Source organism: Neomonachus schauinslandi, chromosome 2, assembly GCF_002201575.2.
Source record: "Neomonachus schauinslandi chromosome 2, ASM220157v2, whole genome shotgun sequence".
Taxonomy (NCBI): Eukaryota; Metazoa; Chordata; class Mammalia; order Carnivora; family Phocidae; genus Neomonachus; species Neomonachus schauinslandi.
The window spans coordinates 183,526,196-183,551,153 of NC_058404.1; the positions used below are offsets into that span (position 1 = coordinate 183,526,196).

The 24,958-nt window shown below is 35.7% G+C and overlaps 1 protein-coding gene and 1 pseudogene across 3 annotated transcripts in view; one reads left to right on the top strand and one right to left on the bottom strand.

Moving 5' to 3' along the window:
• Positions 1-3,133: 3,133 nt before the first annotated feature.
• PI4K2B (phosphatidylinositol 4-kinase type 2 beta) overlaps positions 3,134-24,958 on the bottom strand; it is a 29,723-nt gene continuing 7,898 nt past the window's right edge. The window contains exons 2-11 of one of the 3 annotated variants that reach the window (XR_002479777.1): positions 24,507-24,643; positions 22,673-22,873; positions 21,918-22,049; positions 20,138-20,291; positions 18,299-18,360; positions 16,633-16,732; positions 12,716-12,849; positions 12,090-12,149; positions 5,280-5,559; positions 4,027-4,048 (exon numbers count right to left, since the gene is read on the bottom strand). Coding sequence is in view for 2 of the 3 variants with exons in the window: in XM_021679411.1 (XP_021535086.1) it covers positions 5,386-5,559; positions 12,090-12,149; positions 12,716-12,849; positions 16,633-16,732; positions 18,299-18,360; positions 20,138-20,291; positions 21,918-22,049; positions 22,673-22,873; positions 24,507-24,643 (1,154 nt within the window). In the remaining variant the exon portion in view is untranslated. Of the gene's footprint in view, positions 5,560-12,089; positions 12,150-12,715; positions 12,850-16,632; positions 16,733-18,298; positions 18,361-20,137; positions 20,292-21,917; positions 22,050-22,672; positions 22,874-24,506; positions 24,644-24,958 lie in introns of all 3 variants that reach the window. The other 2 variants (XM_021679412.1, XM_021679411.1) reach the window with 2 other exon arrangements.
• On the top strand, positions 12,940-13,087 carry LOC123324270 (annotated as a pseudogene).

Consider the following 24,958-nt stretch of genomic DNA (forward strand, 5'->3'; position numbering starts at 1 on the left):
TACTTGGTGTTAGAATAAAAACTCTAAAGGTTAGGATTTACTTTCTCAAAAAACTCTTTACATGGATTTTGAAACAGGCTAAAAACTTACTGAATAAAATGATTCTGATTAATAATGCAGTTTGCTTAGATAAATTCATTTTTGTTATGTACTTACACTGTTCAGCCCATGAGCCCACTTAATATTTAGGGATCTTCCTATGAAAAGCACCGAGTAAATAGCAAAATAGCTCACAGCAAGGAATGAAAGCTCACAGAAGTGAAATACAGCTTTGTTGTAAGTTATGAATTTTATTCTTGAGATTTTAGGCTTAATGAGTATCAATCATGACAATATTCTTTTGATATTGTGACAGATTAGTACATTTGCTTAATGAAAACCAACTCATCTTTATCATCCATCCTTCATCATCATCATCATCGAAAAAGAGAGCTAACTTAGAAAAAGTCATTGATAAAGAAGATGGGACAAAAATTAAGTTTTCAAAGAAATGGGCGGGGGGAATCTAACCACCCTCTACACGGACAAGATGATTTGATTTGTGACCAGAGTTCCTACCGCCATAGCTCTCTGGCTCCTTTGGGACTTCCTCCCCTACCATGATGAATTCTTCAATAAAAATGAGATCTCTTTTATCTAACTCTTGATGTAAATGCAGTATGAAATGTGCAGAGTCATCTATGAAATATTCTTGTCAAAAATGTTTAACCTGAACTGAGTCAAGCTTTCAGATCTCACCTCCAGTTTATAGAAAATGTAGGGAATAGAAGATCAAGCTAAACAGTAAGAGGAAATAATTACACAAATTCAGAAGGGAGGATGTTCCAAAAGTTACTGTTGTGGGGAAAGTGAAAGAACTGTTCTAGATTAGAAGATGGAACAAACAAATGCAATGAATAAAACTTGATTGGATCCCAACTCAAGGAAATCTGTTTCCTTGTTTCATTTCTTAATTTCTGATCCTCCTGCCTTTTGCCTCTTTCCTGCCTTGACTGCGCTGGTTATAGGCTCTCCAGTACAATATTGAGCAAGAGCAACGAAAGCAGGCATCCTTACCACGTAACCGATCTCTGAGGGAAAGTACAGAAGGCAGAATAATAGCGCCCCCGAAATGCCCATGTCCTGCTCTCCAGAACTCGTGAACATGTTGTATGGCCAAGGGAGGTTAACGTTGCTGATGGAATTAAGGTTGTGTATCAGCAGGCCTTAAAATAGGGAGAAAACCTAGGTCATCTGGGTGGACCCAATGTAATCACAAGGGTCCTTAAAAATGCAAGACGGATGCAGAAGTCAGTGTCAGAGCTATGTGATAGGAAAAGAATTCAACCTCTTGTCGCTGGCTTTGTAGATGGGAGGAAGAGGGCTTCAAGTCAAGGAATGTGTGAGGCCTCTAGAAACTGGCAATGGTAGGAAAACAGACTCTCCCCTAGAGCCTCCAGAAAGGAATGCGGTCCTGCTCACCCCGTGATTCTAGCCCCGTGAAACCTGCACCAAACTTCAAACCTGCAGAACTTTTAACATAACGGATCTGTATTGGTTTTGTCACTAAAGTTTGTGGCCATTTATTACAGCAGCAATAGAAAACTAACACAGATCCTTGAGACTTTCCAACAGTATGATGTTTGCCGTAGGGTTTTTGTGGATTTGTTGTCTGTTTGCTCTTGTATTCCTTCCAGTTTATTTCTGAAGTGTATTTTTAACTCTAATATTTGCTCTGAGCCCTGTCAGCTCTCATTTTATTTCCTCCTGTTGCTTGCTATCTAATCTGAGCTTTTCCAATATTGATGTTACAGCCTTCTTTCTTAAGCTTCTATCATTCCTTGAATTTCTTCATAATTTTTAAAAATATTAGATCACAGATTTCCTCTGCTTTGCAAGTGTTTTTGGGTATCTTTGCTTTCTGTGGGTATGTTATACAGGTCGTTATCCTTCTCTTAGAGCACAGTGTAAGATGTGGGTTGTGTTTAAGTGAGAAGGATTTCCCTGTCTTTTTATAAGATTCCTGTGTAGGAGGTGAGGTGGGCCAGAATGGTTTCCTAATTTTGTGGTTCGAGGCTTCTCTCTGCTGCAGTTACTACGCAGGGTTGGAGAACGTGGTTTTCTGTGTACCGCGTTAGTACTTTCCATATTCGGTCTCCTTGGGTCCCCTCTTCCATCCGTGTCCGAACCTTCTCTCCTTTACCTGTTCCCGCGCAGTCCGTCCTTTGCCAATGTGTGCTCCACACCCATCATTTCCCTCAGGCCAGGCCCACGTGCTCCCCGGGGCTACTTCTGAGAACTCTGCAGACCAGGTCGCCCTAGCACTCTCGTACCTTTCTGCGGGCTCCTATTCCCAGCTGCCAGCCGAATGCTCAACAGACCTGTCTGTTTCCCCACCACTAGTCCCCTTACTTTGCTTCTGCTCACTCCTCTAAAACCTCTGTTCCCCTGTGATCTTACTGCTATTGATGGTTTTAGCCCAAACTGCTCAGATTCTGGGATTCACAGGGTTACTTACCACCTAATTTTAGTGAAGATGGTGTCACGGTGTTTTCTTCTTTTGCTATAACATAGCACCTGGGGGTTTGGGGAGATTAAAAAACCACCTGCTGTTGCTACCATGGCGCCTCCTAAAAGTGATTTTTTATTTTAAAATGATTTGTATTTTTCTATTATAATGCCCAGAATAGGGCAGACTATGCTACAGCAACACATAAATTCCAGACTTCCGTGACTCAACACAAGCACTTGTTTCTTGCTCACGTCAGTCGGCGCGCGCTCCTGGTGGTTCCCTAAGCCGTGACCGACAGGCCCCAGCCGTGTGCATTCTGTGAATTCTTTGTATATATGCCAACAGGAAGAGAAGAGGTGGTCAATCACGGCCACTGCAGGTGAAGGCAGTGAGTTTTACTGCCAGATCCAGAAGTCACGTCAATCACTCGTCCCCACATGTCATTGGCCCTAGACGAACTGCAACAGAGGCTGGGCAGAGTTAGAGCGACACTTTGTCAATCTTTGCCACAACTCTGTACCGTTGCCCAAGCACCTGGGAGAAAAGACGGACTATCAAACGTAAGACCCTGCCTAGCTCTTCATGCGTCTGTAAGAGGATTTCGGATGTAATGTGATTAAAGAACACTCGCTATCTGTTTTTAATAAGGCTTTAATTCCATCAGTACAGAACTTTAAATAAAAAAAAAAATTGTGACTCAAACTGTTTTCAAGTCTGCAAAAAACCTTCCACAGGTTTTCCACAGCCTCCAACTGCTGACAAATTCGGAGGAGAGTAAGAAAGCATATAATTAAACAAAAGTAAAATGTCTCCAATTATAAAGGTTCCAGTTAAATATGGCTTTTAGAATTTTAAAGAATTAAACTATACCACTAACATATGAGGGAAATAGTGGTTTGGCATCATTCATAAACATAAATGTGTTCACAAATATTCTAAATATTCAATATACGTACTTCAGGAGAACCGTGACCTTAAGCAATGATTAGTCTACCAAGTTTGACGCGATAAATATACTCATTGAAAAAAATTAACACACTATTTAAATAAGAATCAAGTTCATGAAAATTTACAAAATATAACCAATGTACTCTGACTTATGATCATATCTTAAATATTTCAACTTTACTCTTCTAGCCTGATGAGGCCATTTAAAAAATAGTTCCACACTATTTTTAACTTCAGGATATAAAACAGTAGGAATTTACTAAGTTTTCCATTATAAAAATTAATATAGCAATTCTCAAAATACTAAAAAAACCATTTTATGAAAGCAGTACTCACATCGTAACAACTTATTTCTTTAAGAACACATCTTCAAAAGGCACATTTTAATCACTAGTATTTATCTGAAGATGGTAGTTGAGTTTTGAATTTCCAGTCAGTTTCCCATGCTCTCAGCATGAAGACGGCAGGAGGTTGGGAGAGGCAGGGGACCACGGTGTCTAGGGGGCGTGTACTGAGACAGCAGTGTTCTTATTCGCCATATCCAGAGAGACCAGGAGAAAGAGGTGAAGGAAGGGGGATCTGCAGACCTGTCTTCTGTCCTAATTTAACCTTCATGAAATATTTTTTACACGAAAATATTTAATTAAAAAAAAAAAGTCACAAGACAGAAAGCTAAAAAACCAAAAGGCCCAGAACTCAAACTGCCAATTTAGTTTGAGTGGTAATGTTACTTGTTTGGGGCCTGAAGAAAAGAATGAAGCTTCTCGTTCCTTGTAATCAAATCTTTGGACTGGGCTCGTCTCAATTTAAATCACTTGGTGAGTTAAAGGTGCTACAAAGTCCTAGGATGTCTGGTATACTGATTTTCAAAATCAAATTATAAATGACTTTACGGTTATCTTTGTCATGTTCCCTGTTAGTTAGGGCTGATATTTTAAAGTTGACTGTTAATTAAACTAACACTGGTAATTTCAAGTACCCTACAATATGACTGTTATTTTTAAGGACTTACGCCCTAGAACCCCAAAATGCAATCCAATATACCCTTTGAGGTATGGTTTACTTTTCAGTGAAGTTAATACCAACTGAACTACTAAAGTGAGTAAGATCAGTACTCTAAAGTACTAACTCATTAAGTAACTGATCCCATGCAAGAAACAAAAGGGACTTTTAATGCTATTTTGGAATTTCAAAATATTGGAGATCTGCCTTAATTTCATGTTAGTCCCCTCCAGTCTCAGTTGAGTGTTTCCATTTTTTTTTTTTTAAAGAAAGGGGAATATCTTTAGATTTGTTTCCTTACTATAACAAAATAAATGACCAAAAATATTCTGAAGTACAGAAAATGAAATGGTCACTTTTTACTCAACCAAAATATAACTTTCTGGTCCCTAACAATGGTCACTTTAGGGACTTATTCAAGTTCTAAAATAGCAGCTTTTTCAATTAAGGCAACATTGCTCTATTCTTACCTGTTTTTCTATTAACCACTTATTAAAGTTTGTAAGAGCAGTTTCACCCTCGAAGGCCTTTTATAATGTAAGAAGAGTGAACATGAACATCCTTCTCAATGTTTAAAAAGAATATAAAAAGTTATTCAAAGTCAACAAATGCCTTATTTTTCTACTTGGAATTCTAAAGTAGTTACAGTCATTTCAGAACGTATAAACCATGAAATTACCTTTTAAACTAACATCAACAACATAAAATACAATTTTTCTACAAAAATACAATATAGAAGATTTATCACTGCTTCCCTGAAATAGAAATTTAATATTTGGACAAAAAAAACTGTAAACTTTTGATTACATTCAAAAGATAACCTTTTAAAAAGACTTACATTATTTGAGGTTTTGGCAATGGGAGCTCTGAACAGCAGATTTGCATTACTGTATTGTTTTAACGACATTGTGCCAAACGGTTTGTTTGTTTTACTCTTAGATCTGCTACCAGGAGGAAAAGAATGGCTTCCTGCAGTGGACAGTCTGGGTGAACGCACTGCTCAGATGGACGATCCGACCCTGACTTCCACCCTGACTGCGCTCCACAAGCACACACGGCATCTGCACCAGCTGCACAGGACTCTTCCCGTCTTTCAGTGCCTGGGTAAGATTTAAGATCTGTGCGAAGAAGAGATATTTTCACTAGTTCAAGTAAGATAAAAAAACCTTCCCTCAGTTCACTGACATGATTTTAACCATTTGTTCATAACTACAATTTTTATTTCATCCATTTATGCCCAACAGACCGAGTAAAGTAAATGGCTCCACATTCTCCATTTGACATAGAAGCTAAACGAAGACTGGTCTAAGTTGTCTGCTTGTTCCATAATTTGGCTATTGTTGATAGTGCTGCTATAAACATCAGGGGGCATGTAACCCTTCAAATCAGTATTTTTGTATTCTTTGTGTAAATTCCTATTAGTGCAATTGCTGGGTCGCAGGGTAGCTCTATTTTTAACTTTTTGAGGAACCTCCATACTGTTTTCCAGAGTGGCTGCACCAGCTTGCATTCCCACCAGCAGTGTACGGAAGGAGCCCAAATGGCCACCACTGATGAAAGGGTAAAGAAGATTTATATATATATATAAAATATACAATATTTTGTATACAATATAAATATTTTACAATATTTACAATATACAATATAAATATATATATATAAAAAATATATATTTTATATATATATAAAATATACAATGGATTATTACTCAGCCACAAGAAAAAATGAAATTTGCCATTTTCAATGACGTGGATGGAGCTAGAGAGTATTACGCTAAGCAAAATAAGTCAGAGAAAGATAAATACCATATGATTTCACTCATATGTGGAATTCATGAAACAAAACAAACTATCAGAGGGGGAAAAAAAGAGAGAGGCAAACCAAGAAACAGACTCTTAACTATAGAGAACTGATAGTTACCAGAGGGGAAGTGGGTGGGGGGACGAGGGAAATAGGGGATGGGATTAAAGAGGGCACTTGTGATGAGCACCAAGTGTTGTATGGAAGTGTTGAATCACTCAATCGTATACCTGAAACAAATATTACACTGTATGTTAGCTGGAATTTAATAAAAACTTAAAAAAAAAATAGTCTGCTTTTAACTACATACTTGCCTTATCCACTCATCCAACAAAAAAATTATTGCATGCCTACTACGTGCTAGGCTCTAAGTGCTGGGGCTACAACAGGAAAAAACCAAACAAAACCCCTGCTTCCATAAGGCTTACATTTTAGCAGGGGGAGGAGTCACGAAGCATGAATCAGTAAATTATACCAAGTATATTACAGGGTAAAAGTGTGATGGGAAAGCATGAGGCAAGGCCAGGGGGTTAAAGATTTAGGGAAGGTAGCCATTTAAAATAAAGTTTCATTTAAGAGTTTACTCTTAAATAGAAAAGATAAAACTAGGAAGAGTAAAATATATTACATTCCATGTTTAAACATACTCTCAGAATTGCTACTTGACCACATAAATAAGGTTATGAAACTCAATGCATAGCTTACTCTACTCTGTTCAGATAAAATAAAATTTTAATAATTCATTTTCTTTTTTTCCTGCATATCAGGTAAAAAAACTCCCTTTGTTATGTACTTTAGAAACAAAGATGTCTCCTTCAGGTATTTGAAAATATTTAATATACAGATAGTATATATTTTAATGGTTCTTGTAAAGATTATTTAATAGTGATAGCATAAAGGTTTCAACATAAAGCCATACTAATAAATAAAATTCAAATACTTTGAATAGTATAAAACTGGACAGTTTAGATCCTAGAAAATCTGAAGTATTTAACACCTCAGGGAAATAAATCTTTACTAGCTACAGTAGTTACTCACTGTATTTAGGATCCCTTTTAAGTTCTTCCCTTAAAATCTTCTAGGCTGGCTATACTTGGATAACATGACACAAAGAATTCATGAAATTCACATTTATAAGCATTGTTTTTATCATGAAAATAAATGTGGGCACATTTATTAGTTTCTTCTTCTGGTTAGTTTCTTCTTCTGGTTTTAAAAATTCTATTCTAAAAATGTTAGTCTAAACACACTAATTTAAGTAATATCTAATATTTTCCTGACTCTAAAGACATGACTGTTGTAGAGAATCTGGAAAATAGAATTGTATAAAGAAAATGAAAGTCATTCTACAAGCTTAACAATTTTTAAATATATAATAGCAAAAATTACTCAATCCTAAAACTATCCTAAATATTAATGTTTCTTTGAAAGTTGAGAAGACACTTGATGATGTTGGATTTACTTATTAAAGAAACATCTATGGTGCATGCACTGTGTTGGGGCAGAGAGAAGACTGAACAGGAGAAAAAAACCCATATGAGCCCTTAAAGTACACACATTCTAGAAACAAACAGCCATATGAACAAATAACTAGAATAAAAAGCAATGAACACTTTAACAACAGTGGACCTATGCCCTGACTTAAAATCTGATGCCCTCCCCTAGATATCACCCATTTTTTCATTTCTGAAAGAACAAATATATTATTATATATTTAAATCAGAGAAGACTATTTTTAGAAATAGACTAAGCACTGCAGGCAAGGAGAAACACTCTAGTCTCCATCGATGCCACATTTGAGAACTGGGTAGGGATGTGATGGTTAGGCCAAAGGCAGATGATATAAACTCACAGACTTCCACATACAGACTTTGCTCTCCTTTAGACTGGTTCACTGGTCCTCAAATTTTAGTGGGTATAAGAACTACTGCACTATGTAAAACCACACCTATTTTCTGGTTGATTTTAAGTGATAGTAAGCAATAGTAATATGCCCAACATGCTGTTTTAACATCGGATTTTTGAGTCAAGGCTGACACCAGTGTATTTCCAGGGAGTGCTGCAGAAAACAGAACTCTGAGCCTAGGAAGATAGGGCTGGAGCTTGAAGGAAAACCGTCCTCCAGAGGAAGAAGAAAAGGCAACTGAGGAGTGGTAAGAAGGCACATGAGGGCGCCACTGGGAAATGGGAAACGGGAGGGAAGGATGGCTAGGAGTGGCCAGGCTTAGGGGAAGCCACCACTGCCCAGAGATAAGGCAGGTGCATGGGATGGATGCAGGAAGAGTGCCAAAGGTCCCGTGGCCTGTGCTCTAAGTCGGCACTGGAACCAATGCACACCCAGGAGTCATGGAGTCGTAAGTCACAGGAGACGTGATCAGATGTGCTTTTAGAGAGATGGTTCTGGACTACTGTGAAAGACAGGAGAAGAGGTCAGGATACCACTTACAAGATCATTAAATCCAGAGAAGACATGGGAAGGGTCGCAGGCAGAGGCTAAATGCAGCTGATGTGCCAGACGAAGAGCTCCTTATTTTACAGACTTAACATGTTACTTAACCCCGTTGAGTCAAGTTTCCTCCACATAAAACGCAGAGAACTATGGAGAGCTGCTGTAAGGATAAGTGATACCAAACATCACAGGGGTAAAGTACTCAGGAGCTACTCAAGTGTTCGTTTTCTTTTCTTCAACATCAATTATTACTGAATCTGCAAATGAGCTTCTGGTTTAAAAGTCACTGAATAGGTGTTCACTGTGTATTCCTAGGGCAGTTTTATTTATTATTTCTGCCATTTTTTCAGACCACATGTAAAATACATTTCACATAAATATGTCCCGAAGTCCAGTGTTCCCAACAGGCACAGTAATAGTAATATGCCCGGCAGAGATAGAACACAAAATGAATGACCTTAGACTCTTAACGACAGAGAACAAACTGAGGGTTGATGGAGGGACGTGGGTGGGGAATGGGCTAGATGGGTGATGGGTATGAAGGTGCACACTTGTGACGAGCACTGGGTGTTGTCTGTCAGTGATGAATCACCACACTCTATTTCTGAAACTAATATTGCACTACATATTAACTAACTAGAATTTAAATAAAAACTTGAAACATAAAAAATAATAAAACAAAATGAACGATCTTACTGACCCTGATCATGACCTACTGTATTTTTTTTTAAGATTTTATTTATTTATTTGACAGAGAGAGAGAGAGAACAAGTAGGCAGAGAGGCAGGCAGAGGGAGAGGGAGAAGCAGGCTCCCCGCCGAGCAGGGAGCCTGATGCGGGGCTCGATCCCAGGACCCTGGGACCATGACCCAAGCCGAAGGCAGCGGCTTAACCGACTGAACCACCCAGGTGCTCCATGACCTACTGTATTTAAAGTAACATTCAAAATCTTTAACTTTAATAAACATTACCAGTCCCAGTCTTAAAAAAAAAAAAAAAAGCCTTCATATAAGTTCTTAGTTCCAGTCCACATCTTTATGAGAAGAATTAGAACATGTCACTGATTATGTGTGCAAAACTAAAAACTTACCATAAACTAGGGCAAAAGATTTGGTTGTACCAAAGCACAAATCTGAAGTTAAGTGGAAAACTGGAGGGCAAAGAGGTTTAAAGAAAATTATAAACAATAGAAATAAAATAAGTATTTTGACTTATTTAAGGAACCGGCTGAATAATGATTTTGTTGCTGGGAACATAGGTTGCTGTTATTTGTTTTTGTTTGTTAGGCTTCTGTTTCAAAACACTGATTTACTTTAGGACATAAAATACTATCTAACTTTTCAAACAAACTTTTTTTAAAAAAACAGCTAAAACCAAAAAGCTATATACATATAATCATGTACATGGTCAGGGTACCTTATTCTTTTTGGCTATCAGAAAGACAAAACCAAATTAAAATTTTAAAAAACCAAAACAAAATCAAATTAAAACATATAGCCAAGGTATCATTTTATCTTTTTCTTTCCCCAGATCTTGAGCTTATCATTTTTACATATTATACACATTTGTGTAATACCTTAACTCATTTGTGAATGAGATAGGACATGAATAAATAAACTTAAAATAGCAGGTAGCCTCTGGTCTAGCTTTGCGACAGACCTCAGAACTGGAATGCCCCCATATCTTGTCAGACAAGCATTTTAAAATTTATATTTAAATTCCTCAGGTACTGGCTTTAATCTATAATTAAAGCTGACACAATTATTTACAGCTTTTCCTTAAAAAGAATTCCTAAGATATATCTTTAGGGATAAGAGAATTCTTGAAGATGGAACATACTGATAAATCAATTTTGTTTCAATCGAAAGGGTCAACTTAGGGGATAATTATCTATGCCAGAAAACTTAGCTCAACTATAGTTTGGGATGGTAACACTCTTCAACATAATTATAACCACCAATCACTTGAGCCCTTCATACCTGCCTGAATTACCTCACTCACTGAACCCCTCCCTGCAAGGCTCCCTGGCTTCAGCCTCCTCTTCTGCTGAGCAAATCTACACCTCACTGTCCAGCCTCACCTTTTGCAGTAATCCTTAATCTTTGGGTTACAGACTCCTTTTGCTGACATATAAATCCTATTGCCTGTCCCCCACCCTAAAATGCACATATAAACAGAATTTAGCAGAAGTTCAGGGAGTTCACAAAAGCAATCCAGGAGGTGTCCTCTCTAGAAATATTGTCTCATCACACAACATTTCTGAATGGTAGTCTCTCATGGCTCTAATCCCTTCCACGTGGAATCTGTATTCTGGCACTTACAGCCTCCAAGATCTGGCTATAGCCTACTTCTCCAGCCATTTCGCTTACTATTTAAAACTTATGATTCCAGGAAAGGACTGCATACATACAATGGAGCACAGAGAGGTGTATGAAGTAATAATCCATCTCTTTTCCCTGACTCCTGGCCTTGTCATCACAGCACATGCTCCAGGAAAGAAGGAACTGGGTTTTGCTCATGGTTTTATTTCAATCACTAGAACACTTTCTGGCACTAGTTCTGTCAATAAATGTTTGGTGAATGAATGATTTTCTAATTTAATTATATATATTTGTTAAAATTATATAATGTAATAATTAGTACAAAAACTAGACTTCTTTGCCCCAGGTATGCATGCAGCAAACAGCTACCTTAAATTAAATGCGTACTTTAGGAAGAAAACGTTAATTAGTAAGTCACTAAAAGACAATGTTTATAGTAAATTTATTTGTTTACAATATTTACAAAATTATTTACATTAATTTATTTTCATGTCAAGTCTTCCTTTTGGAATCTAAATACTACTAATAGAGTGGAAGGACCAGACATTATCGGTAGGTCAGCCAGCCTACAGGTCCACACCAGCAGACCTAACACCTTATATCCCTAAGTAAAGGAGGTAAGGAGTGACAGGACTGAGTTACAATCAGTACTTTTATGCCTCAATCAGTGCTCAACCTTGGTGATGTGATGATTCACTGACTGCTCCAGGAAAGGCCAAACACATTCTATGAGAAAGACAATCAACAGGCAACGGAACTTGGTATTGAAACATCCAAGCAAGTAGATTTGAGGAGGAAAAATATAGTAACACTCGGGAAAACAGTTATCAAAATGAGGACAAAGAATTCACAGGAGGGGAAACTGGCTAACAAACAATAAACAAAAAGGTAAAAAAATATCTAATTTAGAACACAAGGAAAGCCGCTACTGAAATCCACTTCATTTTTAATCACATGAGCTATTTTGGTTCAGCATAAAAGAACTGCCTCTTTGGGTCACCATGGAGAAAAAAGTTAACAACTGTTTCAAAGAGATTTTTTTCTTAATGAACAAGATCATATAAAAAGGTTAACTTACCTGACCCCTCATCACAGACATCTGACTTTCAAAAGTGGCTTTGTTAAATCTTCTGTCGGTCTTTCATGGAACAGAAAAAAACCCCACATTATTATAATTCCAAAAATCAAGATCTTTGAAACAAATATTTGAAAAGAAATGTACTCTTCAACTTAGCACATAAGGCCATTTTGAAGCCTTCCTAAAAGATAAAATAATGTTTAAAGAGTATTTTTCCTTGATTTATTTTTGGATGCCTCTAGAATGACAAGAATAGTTTATTTATACTCCAACTGGTTCCAAAAGGATTTAAAATGACCTTCCAGCCAATGGGTTTAGGCTTTTTTGAGAGGATTCAATCTTAGCAGCTCACCAAGCATTTATTATAAATTATAGGGTACTTCTGTAAAAAATCAACTTTTGAAGAAAACAACTTGTCAAGTTTTAATACAACCTCACGTCAGAGAACACTCATAATCAGTGTAACTTCACAAATTTATGCTCCTGTAAGGTAAAACTGTTAATTCCTTTTTAAGTCAGGTTCTACTGCAAGTAGTGATACCAGAAGCAGTAAATTGCAAATTAGCTCTATTAAGAAAATCTCCTCTGAGATTTATTTCATTTTCCGCAATTAACTAAAAATTTACCTTAAAAAGTTCATGAAGGTCTTCACATAAATCTTGCACAAAGTTCATGTCAGAAATATATGGTAGAATTAAGTTTCTTATTTCTTCAGAAAAAGGAACTTTTGCTTGAGGAAGCCAAGCCCAGTGAAATGGATCTAACAAAAGAGAGAGAGAGAGAAAGAAGTTATCAGAGAATGATCATCCTGATTCCAAGTTTGGTTGGTTAATTTAGACGGTAAAGCACAATCACTTCTTAGCCTTTTGGCTAAGATCAAGTGTAGATGGTAAAGCACAGGAAGGTATTACTGGAACTAATTAATTAGGTTCCTGAGTTTTAAATAGTAAAGGGTAAGAATTTCAATAATGAGTCTATCTCAAACAGCCCTACATCAAAAATATATCTGAATCTCTGGTTCCTGAGTTTGGAAATTACGGGACACCTATAATTTATTCACAGCCCCAGATCAAATACCATGGCTGACGTTTCCCTGCCCTCTTACTCACAAATCATCAGGAATTGACCACTTGCATACGCACGTAAACATATGATGTTCCAAAATTTTAAGTCATTAGTAGGTAAAGAGGTAAGTGGCTTTAAGGGATCAAAGATCCATTACTCCAGGCTAATTCTAGTTTTCTCCTAAGAAGACCGTTAAATATATGCAGTTCTAGGATTAGAAAGATTTGTAAAGCAGTAGAATCTTCTAGAGAGGGTGCATATTCAGATTCCTGCAAGAAAGTGTAAGGCTTGTAACAATATGATCAACCACAAAACCACTGTGGGTTCATATGATGATGACCTCCAGCTTTGATGGCTCCTACCACTTAGAAAGCCCTAAGGAAAAAAATCTATATCTACAGTCATTCCTTCTTACTTCTCTTTTACTATATCCTTGTACACTGTGGGAAGTACACTGTCCATTCCTCTGGCCCACATCTCCCTGAAGCTATATCCAATTTCCTTTTCCCTGACCAATCACATAAAAGCCCTATTCCAAGCCTGCTTTTACTTCCAATCCCTATCCCTCAATTTCTATTATCACCATTCAAACTCTCTCATTTAGGGGCACCTGGGTGGCTTAGTTGGTTGAGCATCTGACTCGTGATTTCAGCGCAGGTCATGACCTCAGGGTTGTGGGATTAAGCCATGCATCAGGCTCTGCACTCAGCGCAGAGTCGGCTTTCCCTTTCCCTCTGCCCCTCCCCTGCTCAAGTGCACTCTTTCCTTAAATAAAAAACAAAACAAACAAAAAACCTCTCTCCCCTAAGACCACCAGTCATTTCATAAGAGTCTCTCCAAAGGCCCATTTGTTCTCATGCTACTTATCAAGTAGTACTGTTCTTGATCATCTCCCTCTGTAAAATTCTCTGTGTGGCTTTGGAAATACTACTCTCTCAAAGTGTACCTTCTATCTTTTAAGCCACTTCTCTTGTTTGCTGGCTTTTCCTCTCGTCTTCAATGCCACCATTCCCCCTTTCTCTCCTTCATTTGCTAAGCATTCATGAAACATTTACTGAGTATTTGTGTATCTCATATTGTCCTAGTGATGGTATTTGTTCACCATGACCTCCCTGGGCAGTAACCACCACCACAGCTTCCACTACCACGGTGACAATTTAAAAACTATATCCTCAATATCAATTCCTTATTTAAGTTCCAGATCCTTAATTCTCAACTGCATACTTGGCAAAATTTCCCAGATGTATTGTAGGCACCTTAAACTTAACACTTTTAAAATACGATTTGCATATAAATTCCAAACTATTAGAGGAAAAAAAAACAATGAAACAAAGACATCTTAAGTCAGTTCAACAAAAGACAGGAAAGGAAAAAAGAACAACTGGAATTTATGGTCGATAGAAAAAAAACAAGATGGCAGGAAAAGTTCAAACACATCAGTAATTTATTGAGACTTTAACTAGAGTTGAGTATACCTATTAAAAGAATCTCAGATTGAGTAAAAAAAATATCCAGTTAAGTGTTGTTTATAAGTCATATACTTAAAACAAAATGATGGAAGTAAAAAATAAAAGTATAGAATAATACCAGGTAAATGCTAATAAAAAGAAATAAGGTGTAGCAATGTAACAACAGATAAAATAAGAAAAGTAAAAAACACTGAGGGATAAAGTGGGATATATTTCACACTAATAAAAGAACAAGCCACCAGCAAGATAAAATGCTGAGCCTTTATGTATGTGAATACACAACAAAAAACGTATAGAAATGCAGTAAGAAATTGCCAGAATCAATCACAGTGAACTTCAACTCTCTCAAAAATTAACAGATCAAAAAAATTATGATTTGACTAACAACTAACAAACTTTAATTAATAGACAGATGCAGAACTTTGTGTCCAAACACATTCTTTTCAAGTGCCTTCAAACTGGCCATCTATAAGATTATAAAGGAATTACTAACAAATTTCAAAGAGAATTCACGCAGCTGCATTCACAGATCACAAAGCAAAAAAACTTGAAAATGACAATGGGCGATTCTTTTTTTTTTAAATCAATTGACATAGAAAATCTAAAACCAAACAAAATCTTCCTAAGTTACTCCCACCAAAGGGTAAGTCCCATAGTATGAATATGCAGAGCAGAACAACAGAGCAGCCCCTATCTAATCTATGGCTTAGCCAAAAGGATACCTACAGAAAAATATATAGGCAAGCAAAATAGGATGAACACAACAGAAGAAAAGAATAACAATGGAAAACACAAATCAATGAAAGAGAAAAAGCAAACAAAATGAAAACCTGATCAATACAAGGCCAATTATACGAAAACAATGAATCGTGGATCACTACATCAAAAACTAATGATGTATTGTATGGTGACTAACATAACATAATAAAATTAAAAAAAAAAAAAAAAAAGGCCAATTATCTTAAAAAAAAAAATAGAAAATAAAAAAGTGTAAAAAGGCCAATGCTTTAAAAGTCTGTGGCAAGCCTAATGATAAAAAAAAAAAAAAAGCCCACTAATAAACAGTAGGAATTTAAAAAGGCACAGTCATAGATACAGAGATTATTTATTTTTTACTTATTTTTTAAAGTAAGCTCCACACCCAGCGTGGAGCCCAATGCAGGACTCAAACTCACGACCCTGAGATCAAAACCTGAGCTCAGGTCAAGAGTTGAATGCTTAAATCAACTGAGCCACCCAGGTGCCTCGATAAAGAGATTATTTTAAAAATATATTACATCTATTTCAGAAATATAAAAAAATTTAAAAACTAGTACAATGAACTCTTATATTTTGAATAATCTAACTATTCCCAAATTTTTACAAAACGTGTTTCACCTATCCCTGTTTTCCCTCCCCCTAAATATTTTAAGGCAAATTAGATACCATTTCCTTTCACACCTAAATACTTAATATACATACAGGGGATTTTTTTTTTAATTATAAGACAATTCTATAAAAAACTTTGTACCCATAAATCTAGATCTCAAGATGTCATGAACAATTTTAAGCAAAATAAAAATGTCAAAAATTAGCTCAAGAAGATGTAGCAAACCAGACCAGTAACCACAGGAGACTGAAAAGGTAGATAAAACACGACTCACTCGGAAGGGGGTAGGTAAGTCTAAACTGTTTTTTAAGTGAATACTACCCAACACATTAAAGTTAAATTCTACCCAAATATTAAAATAGATGATTCCCAATTTGTTAATATTTAAAAACTTATTCTACAAGACTAACACAAGCCAAAAAACCAAAACCAGACCCAGTCATTCAAAGCTAAGCAAACAATACATGGCAAGACCCACGCAATACACATTTCTGCATCCCCAGACTCTAGACCAGAGCCCTAATCAATGGTTATCCTTCACCCAGGTTTTCTTTTCCTTTTTTGATATCTGTAATTTTTGTTCCCTTCTTATTCTGGAAAAGGGTAATTACAGAATCTATAGGTGGTTCTAAATACTCACATGTTCTCCATTCATCAGGATGCTTAAAAGGAAATGCCAGACCATTATCAATTGCAGCTATTTTAATAAGTGATTCTTTATTATCAATCCATTGCGTTTCCTAAAGAAGAAAAAAATGGTCTGCTGATAAAAAATTTGAATATTTCCAAAAGATCAAGTATTAAATAAATTTTTAAAAATTACTAAGGTTTAAAGACATTTTATTTGAAGAGCCTATAAAAATAAAAAATAGGTTGCCAGAAAATATAAATTTTTACCCTCAAAAGGAAGAAACTGTCTTATAAATCAGTAAGAATTTCATAATCACTGTTTTTTTTTTAATTTGTTATTATAAATTTAGATAGTAATGGTTTCATTTTTTTTCCTCTTTGGGGAAGAGGACCTGGAAATGCTAAGACTTAACAATATGTTGTTCCACGTAATTTACTGCTATATGCACTGCTTAAATGTATGACATTTGCAAAATACTGATATTTTTAAGAGAACTTAACAAAGCTACCTTATTAAAAATTTAGTCTTTCCTAGGGTCCCCTAGAATTAATTAGTCCAAATACAAAATGTTTCTAAATAAAATTACCCAAAGACCAAATATAATAAGGTCCAGTAGAAGGAATCTCAAGATGCTATTCATGACAGAATGTAGGCCATTCCTAACTTCTACATTTTTCCATAGCTGAAACAAAGACCTTGAGAGCAAGAGGGTTTTCATGTTAAGGGGTATGTAAAGATAGATGGCTGCCATTATTAAGTGGCCAACATAAAAACAAAAGGTGAAAAAGATAAAATTAAAAGTATTAGTATGAAGGTCTGTTTGATATATGTCTGGTTTGTTTCTTTTAGTTTATATCAAATATCTGACCTCAATGAAAATGCACAAAATACTTAAAAGAATGAAGTTTTCAGTAAAATCTAATTGCTTAAGATATACCAATAAAATATATTTAGATACTATTTTGAATGTGTATATTTATGTGTGTATTTTAAACCCATTTCTGCTACAATTGCCATTTCTTTTTTTTCTATTTACAATGTCACTGAGGTATAATTTACACACAATAAACTTCACATATTAAAGTATTCAATTTGATAAGCATTTGCAGATGTGAAACCTTCACCAAAAGTTTCCTGGTGTCCTTTGCAGTCCCTCCCTCCCTCTGACCCACCTGCAGGCAACCATGGTCTGCCTTCTGTCACCAGGGATTAGTTTGCAGTTTCTAGATTTTTATATAAGTGGAATCAGACAGTGTGTTCCCTTTGTGTGTAGCTTCTTTCACTCAGCAGGATTTTGAGATTCATCCGCATTATTGAGTAGTCTTAAGACTCAGAAAGAAGCGAATTACTAAAATATAAACATGCTGACCAAAAATACCAGAAGCCTTTATTTTTATTACATAAAGGCAAAATAAATCTAGTGGTTCTACAACAAATTTCACAAGTTCTAAAAAAAAGTTTTAAAAAAATACAACATAAAAGCTACATAGAGATTTAGAAAAATAGAATTTAAAAAATGCAATGTAAACAGAGGAAGAAAAGAAGATGAGAAAAACGGAAAAAGGAGATAAAATCAAGGATCTAAGTGAAGGAAATGAAGAATAACATAAAATTTAAGGAATCTTTTACAGAAATTGATTGTGTGTGTATGTGTATAATTTTGAAATTTCCTTACCTTAATTTCCTTTCCCTGTTTCTGCTTTTCATATTTGATTAACCAATTATCATTTCCCCTGTCTTTCAAGACAAAACAAATCTGTTACTTCATTTTTTATGGGTATCAGAGCTTAACAGAAAAAGGAATAATCTAGTCGCCTTTTGATTTTTAAGACCATGACTGGTTATCTGTGGCCTATGTTTACATATTAAAAGCTCTAATTTGGGCGCCTGGGTGGCTCAGTTGGTTAAGCGACTGCCTTCGGCTCAGGTCATGATCCTGGAGTCCCGGGATCGAGTCCCGCATCGGGCTCCCTGCTCGGCAGGGGGTCTGCTTCTCCCTCTGACCCTCCTCCCTCATGCTCTCTGTATCTCATTCTCTCTGTCTCAAATAAATAAAAAAAATCTTTAAAAAAAAAAAAAAAAAAAAAAAGCTCTAATTTAACACATACAAACTAAAAAATACTTACAAATGTTAGCTAGCACTTTTTGAGAGTTTACTCTGTGCCAGGCATTGTTGTAAGTACTTAACATGCACTAATTCATTTAATCCTTACAACCACTTTGTGAGGTATGTATAATTATTATCAAGAACTATCAAATCAGGGTGCCTGGGTGGCTCAGTCGGTTAAGTGTCTGCCTTCTGCTCAGGTCATGATCTCAGGGCCCTGGGATTGAGCCCCACATTGGGCTCTCAGCTCAGTGGAGAATCTGCTTCTCCCTCTCCCTCTGCTCCTCTCCCCTGCTCAGTGCCTGCTCTCTCTCTCTCTCAAATAAATAAATAAATCTTAAAAAAAAAAAAAAAGAACTATTAAATCAAGTTTGTTAAAATCAAGGATAACTTCTCTTCATCTTAGGAAGAAAAAACATCTACCTCTATTGCCAGGCAAATTTCTGGGTAGATTCTCACCTAATGTCTATATAGAAGTTCTCTAGTCTCTACATCAATTTTAACATTAATCCAGGACCATATTAATTAAAAAGGTAACTCTGGAAAAGTATAATAATGCTTTTTCAGAAACCAATATAAATGAGCAAGCATTTTGAGCCAGGGGTTCTCAAACTTCAGAGTGCATCAGAATTATCTGGAGGACATGTTAAAACAGACTGGTGGCCGCCCTTTGCAGAGTTTCTGCTTTAGTAGGGCTGGGGTGCATTGTACATTTACATCTGAGAAGATGTAAATGTAACAAGTCCCCATATAATGCTGACCCAGTCTGTCCAGGGAACCACATTTGGGAACCACTGTTTCAGATTTTCTACATCATTGCTCCCTTCTAGAACAGAAAAAATTAAGAGTATAATGTATTTATAGACTATACCAACAGTTCCCTAACATCAAAATAAGCATCTAAAGTAATTTACACAATCAAGTTTTAATTATTCATATTACACAGATAACGTTTCTGGCTTTGTCCTACTGCCCAGAAATCCCCCGGTAGGGACAGAAACTGACCTCTATCACGGGGGCAGGAGCCTGCTAGGATTTAGGATCTCCAGTACAGGATTAACTTTTTGCCCAGGGGAGTTAGTACTACATCTCTGTTTTCCAAGGCAGGTAGAGAAAAAGTAGCCTCAAGACTTCTGCATCAAGAGTTGAATACGGGGACATCTGGGTGGCTTAGTCAGTTGGGCGGCTGCCTTCAGCTCAGGTCATGATCTCAAGTGTCCTGGGATCCGGCCCAGAATCAGGCTCCCTGCTCAGCGGGGGAGAGTGTGCTTCTCCCTCTCCCTCTGCCCTTTCCCCTGCTTTGCTCTTTCTCTCTCTCAAATAAATAAATAAAATAAAATAAAATAGAGTTGAATACAGTTTGCAAGCTAACAAGATTTGAGTGAACGAATAAGAGAACTTCAATACCTGTATTTCTGATGATGTAATCCAAAATAACTAATCTTTCAAATTGTGACTGAAATTCTTTTCTAATATTCTCAGGCAAAGGGTCAGCTTCAAATTTCCTAAGCCAATATTCAGCCTCCTTGTAACCTTCAACAAATAACTGAAAGGAACCAATCTATAATTTTAAGAACTATAGTTAGAAAAGAAAGTACAAGAAAAAAGGGATTACTTTTTCAATTTCTCAGTAGTATCATCATAAAATATGCTATATAAACATGGTAAGAAAAACAAAAGAGTTAACACTAATTTAGATAAGCCACATTTATCAAAACCATTTTTATACACTAATTTTAAATAATCACACAAAGAATACATAGCAAATTAAAAATGTTCAACCCTAGGCTTTTGAGGAGCACAGAGACTATTTTAGGATAATTAAAAAAGAAAATGCCTCTCAAGGTGATAATCTCAACTCAGAAAGCTGTTTTCTAAAAATATTCATTAAAATGACTTTAATTATGGAAACCAAATAGTACACCTCTCCTGGTCATTTAATAACAGTGCAATTTTATCTTACTGAAGAAATACTTCAGGATTTTTTCTTTACAACATAAAATACAGAATATAGCCTTATTTTAAAAAAGAATGCATTCTTTGCCTTTGCAGATTACAGATCCTGTCATAAATTTTAAATAACTAATCAATCAATCATAAACTCTAGAGTGGTTTTTAAGAAAATCCTCTCCTTGAAAATATGTCCATTTTAAAATGCATTTCTGTCACTAAAATTACTACATGCATGTATGTACAGCACAGGACATACAGGTCACCTAGTTGGTCTCATAAATACAAACTACCACAAAGAAAATCTAGTTCTTATCTTAATACTATGTTCTTCTTGTTGGCATGAGATTTTAACTATTTCTAAAAGGTTTTCTTTAAAGCACTTATAATTAAGTCCTAGTAGTCATGAATATGGAAATAATAATACCCTTCTTTAGTCACACTTAATTTCAGCATATCCAAGGAATAACAGGCCTTGTAAAAATTTTCAAACTTCCTGCTTACCTGGAGTACAATTTTAAAAACAATTTATGTTAGCCATGAATTTTTATTCAAATTCTTTTATCTAGACAAATGCATTGCAACCACAAAAGAAAATCACAAATATATTAAAACAAAAAAAAAAGCCTCAAGTTTTTCTAGAATGCTTTCCCATTAATCCTCCCCACTCTTGCTTAGCTAGCTGCTAATCATTCCTGAGGTTTATTTAAAAGTGGTAAGAATAAAATCTAGTATGTAGCCAGTAACATAATTACTACCACTTACTACACTGTGTGCCGGGTACCATACCAAGGACTTGACATGAATTTCTTCATTTAATCTCACAGCCCCAGGAGGTAGTTTTTCTCACCCCTGTTTTATAGAGCCTAGGGCTTAGAGAGTAGGGGACTTGCTCAAGGTCTCCGAGCTAACTGGTAGAGAGGCTGGGAGGGAAACCCAGGTCTGGTTCTTGACCTGTGCGTTTAGCCTTTACTTTAAAAAGCCCTAGGTGCAAACTCCTCTTGGAAACACTCCTTAGCCATCCAAACCGAGTTAGACAACCCAAAATCTCCGACCTTCCTGCATTTAACCATCCTAACAGCTTTACCATATTGCACTGAGATGGCTTATTCACTATAAGCTCTTTGAGTATGAAAAACCCATTTTATTTACTATTATATCTGCGCCTACAACACACAGTGCTCAGGTAATACATGCTGAATTGCCCCCCAAAATAAAACTTAGCACAGTAATTTACCTTAGGAGGGAGTCCTATCCGATGGAATTTTCTACCTACTTTTGGCACTTTCTCTAAAGCATACTTTTTGCCTCTAGATTTTGCACGGTCAATTGCACTGTAGTTAAATGTCTCACTGACAAGCCAAACCACCTGGAAACATACAGTTTTAGAAAAATGGTTATCAGAATTTGCATTATAGTATTTCTACTCATATACTACATGAAATGTACTCTAAAACTGTAAATTAGCAGAGTTTAACCCTATACTAAATGTCTCAGAGAATCTAAAATAGAAAGGCTTAGGGATTTTGCAAACTCAGTTAAATGGCATATATTTCTGGAAGGGACAGCCTAAAACTGGCCAGTGGAAGCAAGAAGTAATCGTCCAGAGATGTAGAATTAGGAACGAATATTCTGAGGAAGTCTTCAAGTAAAAATTTATAAAGCCTAAAAAGAAAAAAAATAGTCTTTTGAGCGCATTAGTTATCTCTACCTTCAAGAGAGTATCTAGAACCTCGATATTTTTCTGCTCTCTAAATGTTTGTTTTTTTCCCTCTTGTCAGCACCATCGAAGCTTGTATGAGCAAGGGATATTATTCCCCTTGGAACACTTTGTGGATCTCCACTAGAATCAATTTATTAGTTACTCATGACTCTGGATTACCAAAACAAGGGCTCAACTTTAGGCTCTGTCGTTAGAAATATTACTAAAGTGTTCACAGAGAAGTAGACTATAAATTAGAAGTACATAATTAAAAACAGTTTCTCCTTTACCTTTGTTTTAGGTACAATGCCCAGATGAAGCTTTTCATCCACAAGGGAGGCGCCAGCTTCAGAAAGGTATCCCTGATTAGGAAGCAGGCAGCCTCTACCAAAGCAGCAAGGGCAGCAGACCTTATGAACATATTTGGTCCATTTCGGATTCAGTTGGCCATAAGGCTCTTCTGATTTGGGTTTAAACACACCAATAATTTTCTATATAAAAAAGTAGAATTTTTGTTAGATTTTTAATATAGAGAGACAATAATCCATAAAATGCATTTTGAGAAATCTTTTTGTATTTCTTCCCACCAGATTTGGGCATTACCCTTACATATTAAGAGGTTCAGTTTTAATTATATTTTTATATTCATTCTCATCCAACAATTTAAAATCAATAATCCTTTGGGCTAGTAGTTTTCAAACTGTGCTCTGAAAAACACTAGGAAAGGTGAGAGTGGAGATGAGAGAGGGCTCTAAGACCCCATGCCACTTAACTAGATCAACTCTGACTTCATCTGTTTTGTTACTGGACTTCCAAGTTATGAAAGGGTTACACTGATTTACAATGTTTGAAAACCCACTGCTCTAGGTCAAATGATGTTATTATTCATTATTTATTAAATATCAAAATTATATGTTTATTTGTTTATCATCTACTTTCTCATTAGATGTACATTCTAAAGGACAGAGACTTTCCTTGTTAGGGCTGTATCCCAAGTACTCAGAACAGTGCCTGGTACACAGTAGGAGTTCAAGCATTTGTTAAATGATTTAATAAATCCAATGATGAAAAGTAGTCTCTAAAATACAAAGGTAATGATAGCTATATGTGAACATCTATGCTGTGAGACTCTCCTACCCTAATCATTCTCCATTTTTTTTATGAATCAATTTTAAATAAATTCTCTCCTCTTAAAAAAATTGCTCATGGATGTCTAAAGTCTATAATCTTTATTACTGGTCTGATAAAATATATTCATATTAAATTTAGAGGGTGAAGTATCCTTAGACAAGATTTAAAATTTTAAGTATATAATTGCTATATAATGTAATAAAGTCTAAGTCACTAGTAAAAAAGTCAACAAGAACAAATTACAAAATCATACTTGGAATTAGGCTGATAGATTGACATTACCTACATATACATTTAAAACTCAAAAAAGACTTTGTTTTTTAAAATATATCTTTGATACTTGCAAAAAATATTAGGATGAAATCATAATCTTTTTTACTCCTGAAAAAAGAACTGCTGGCTATGTAACATTCAGAAAGCTTTCAGAGATAATAATATAGATTTCTGAAAAATTCTAGACTAAGTGGAACAAAGTCCCATATCAACTTCTCTCTTCCGCCCTAGAATTATACTTTGGTTCATTTCACTATGTCACATTCCAATGCTTTCAATCTTCAGACTGCCCAGGCTCCTCTGGCATAATGCAGGAAAAAATACTCCTAGGGCAAAATAAGCCTTTGAAAAAGATCTGGAAAAGACATTAAATATGTTTTGAAAGTTTAAATTTCTACTTTGGTTGGCTAATATAGTTACTGTAAAGTAAGGACTTATGAATATAAACTCAACAAATCCTTTGCTGAATATGAGTATTCCATAAATGCTTGAAACCAAGTATTAAAATAGTAGGACAGCAAACTATGACTTAAAATGAAGAGCTTTATTTCTAAATAGTAGAGTGCTTTAGTTAAAAATAAAAACCTGATCTTTATTTTTGAAAAGGGTGCAATCAGATTTATTAGGAAAATATCTTCAGAACCTCACAGTGATTTCACATTCAAATTAGTGTTTTCCAAAATTTCTGTTATGTATACTACAGATCTGTGAAATTCTCACCCTCTTAGGATCCTTCACAAAGTAACTTCCACTTGAACCTTGAGAGATTCTTTCTGGAAAAACTCCAAATTCTATTGCTTGCTCTGCTTTCAACACAATATCAGCAAATTCAGGATCATCCAAGAATGTATTCAATGCTGAAGAATCAACAATTATTGCATTAAAAAAAAATCAATGTTAATATAGAACATGAAGAAAAAAGAAAGGCCAGCTATGAGAATGCTCATGACAGGGACCTGTAATACTGGGTTAGGTTATTAGCATTAGGATATTAAGGTACAGAAAAAAAATGTAATCAAGCATTGTATGGGTTGCTTGGATCCTTCCTTTTTTGCCCCTAACCCTACTTCCCTTTAAACTTCAAGTAATGACACATGAAAAACAAAATCCCTATTTGTTGAAATAATCACACTAATGAATATCTCACATTACTCTGAATTCCTCTCTTCCAG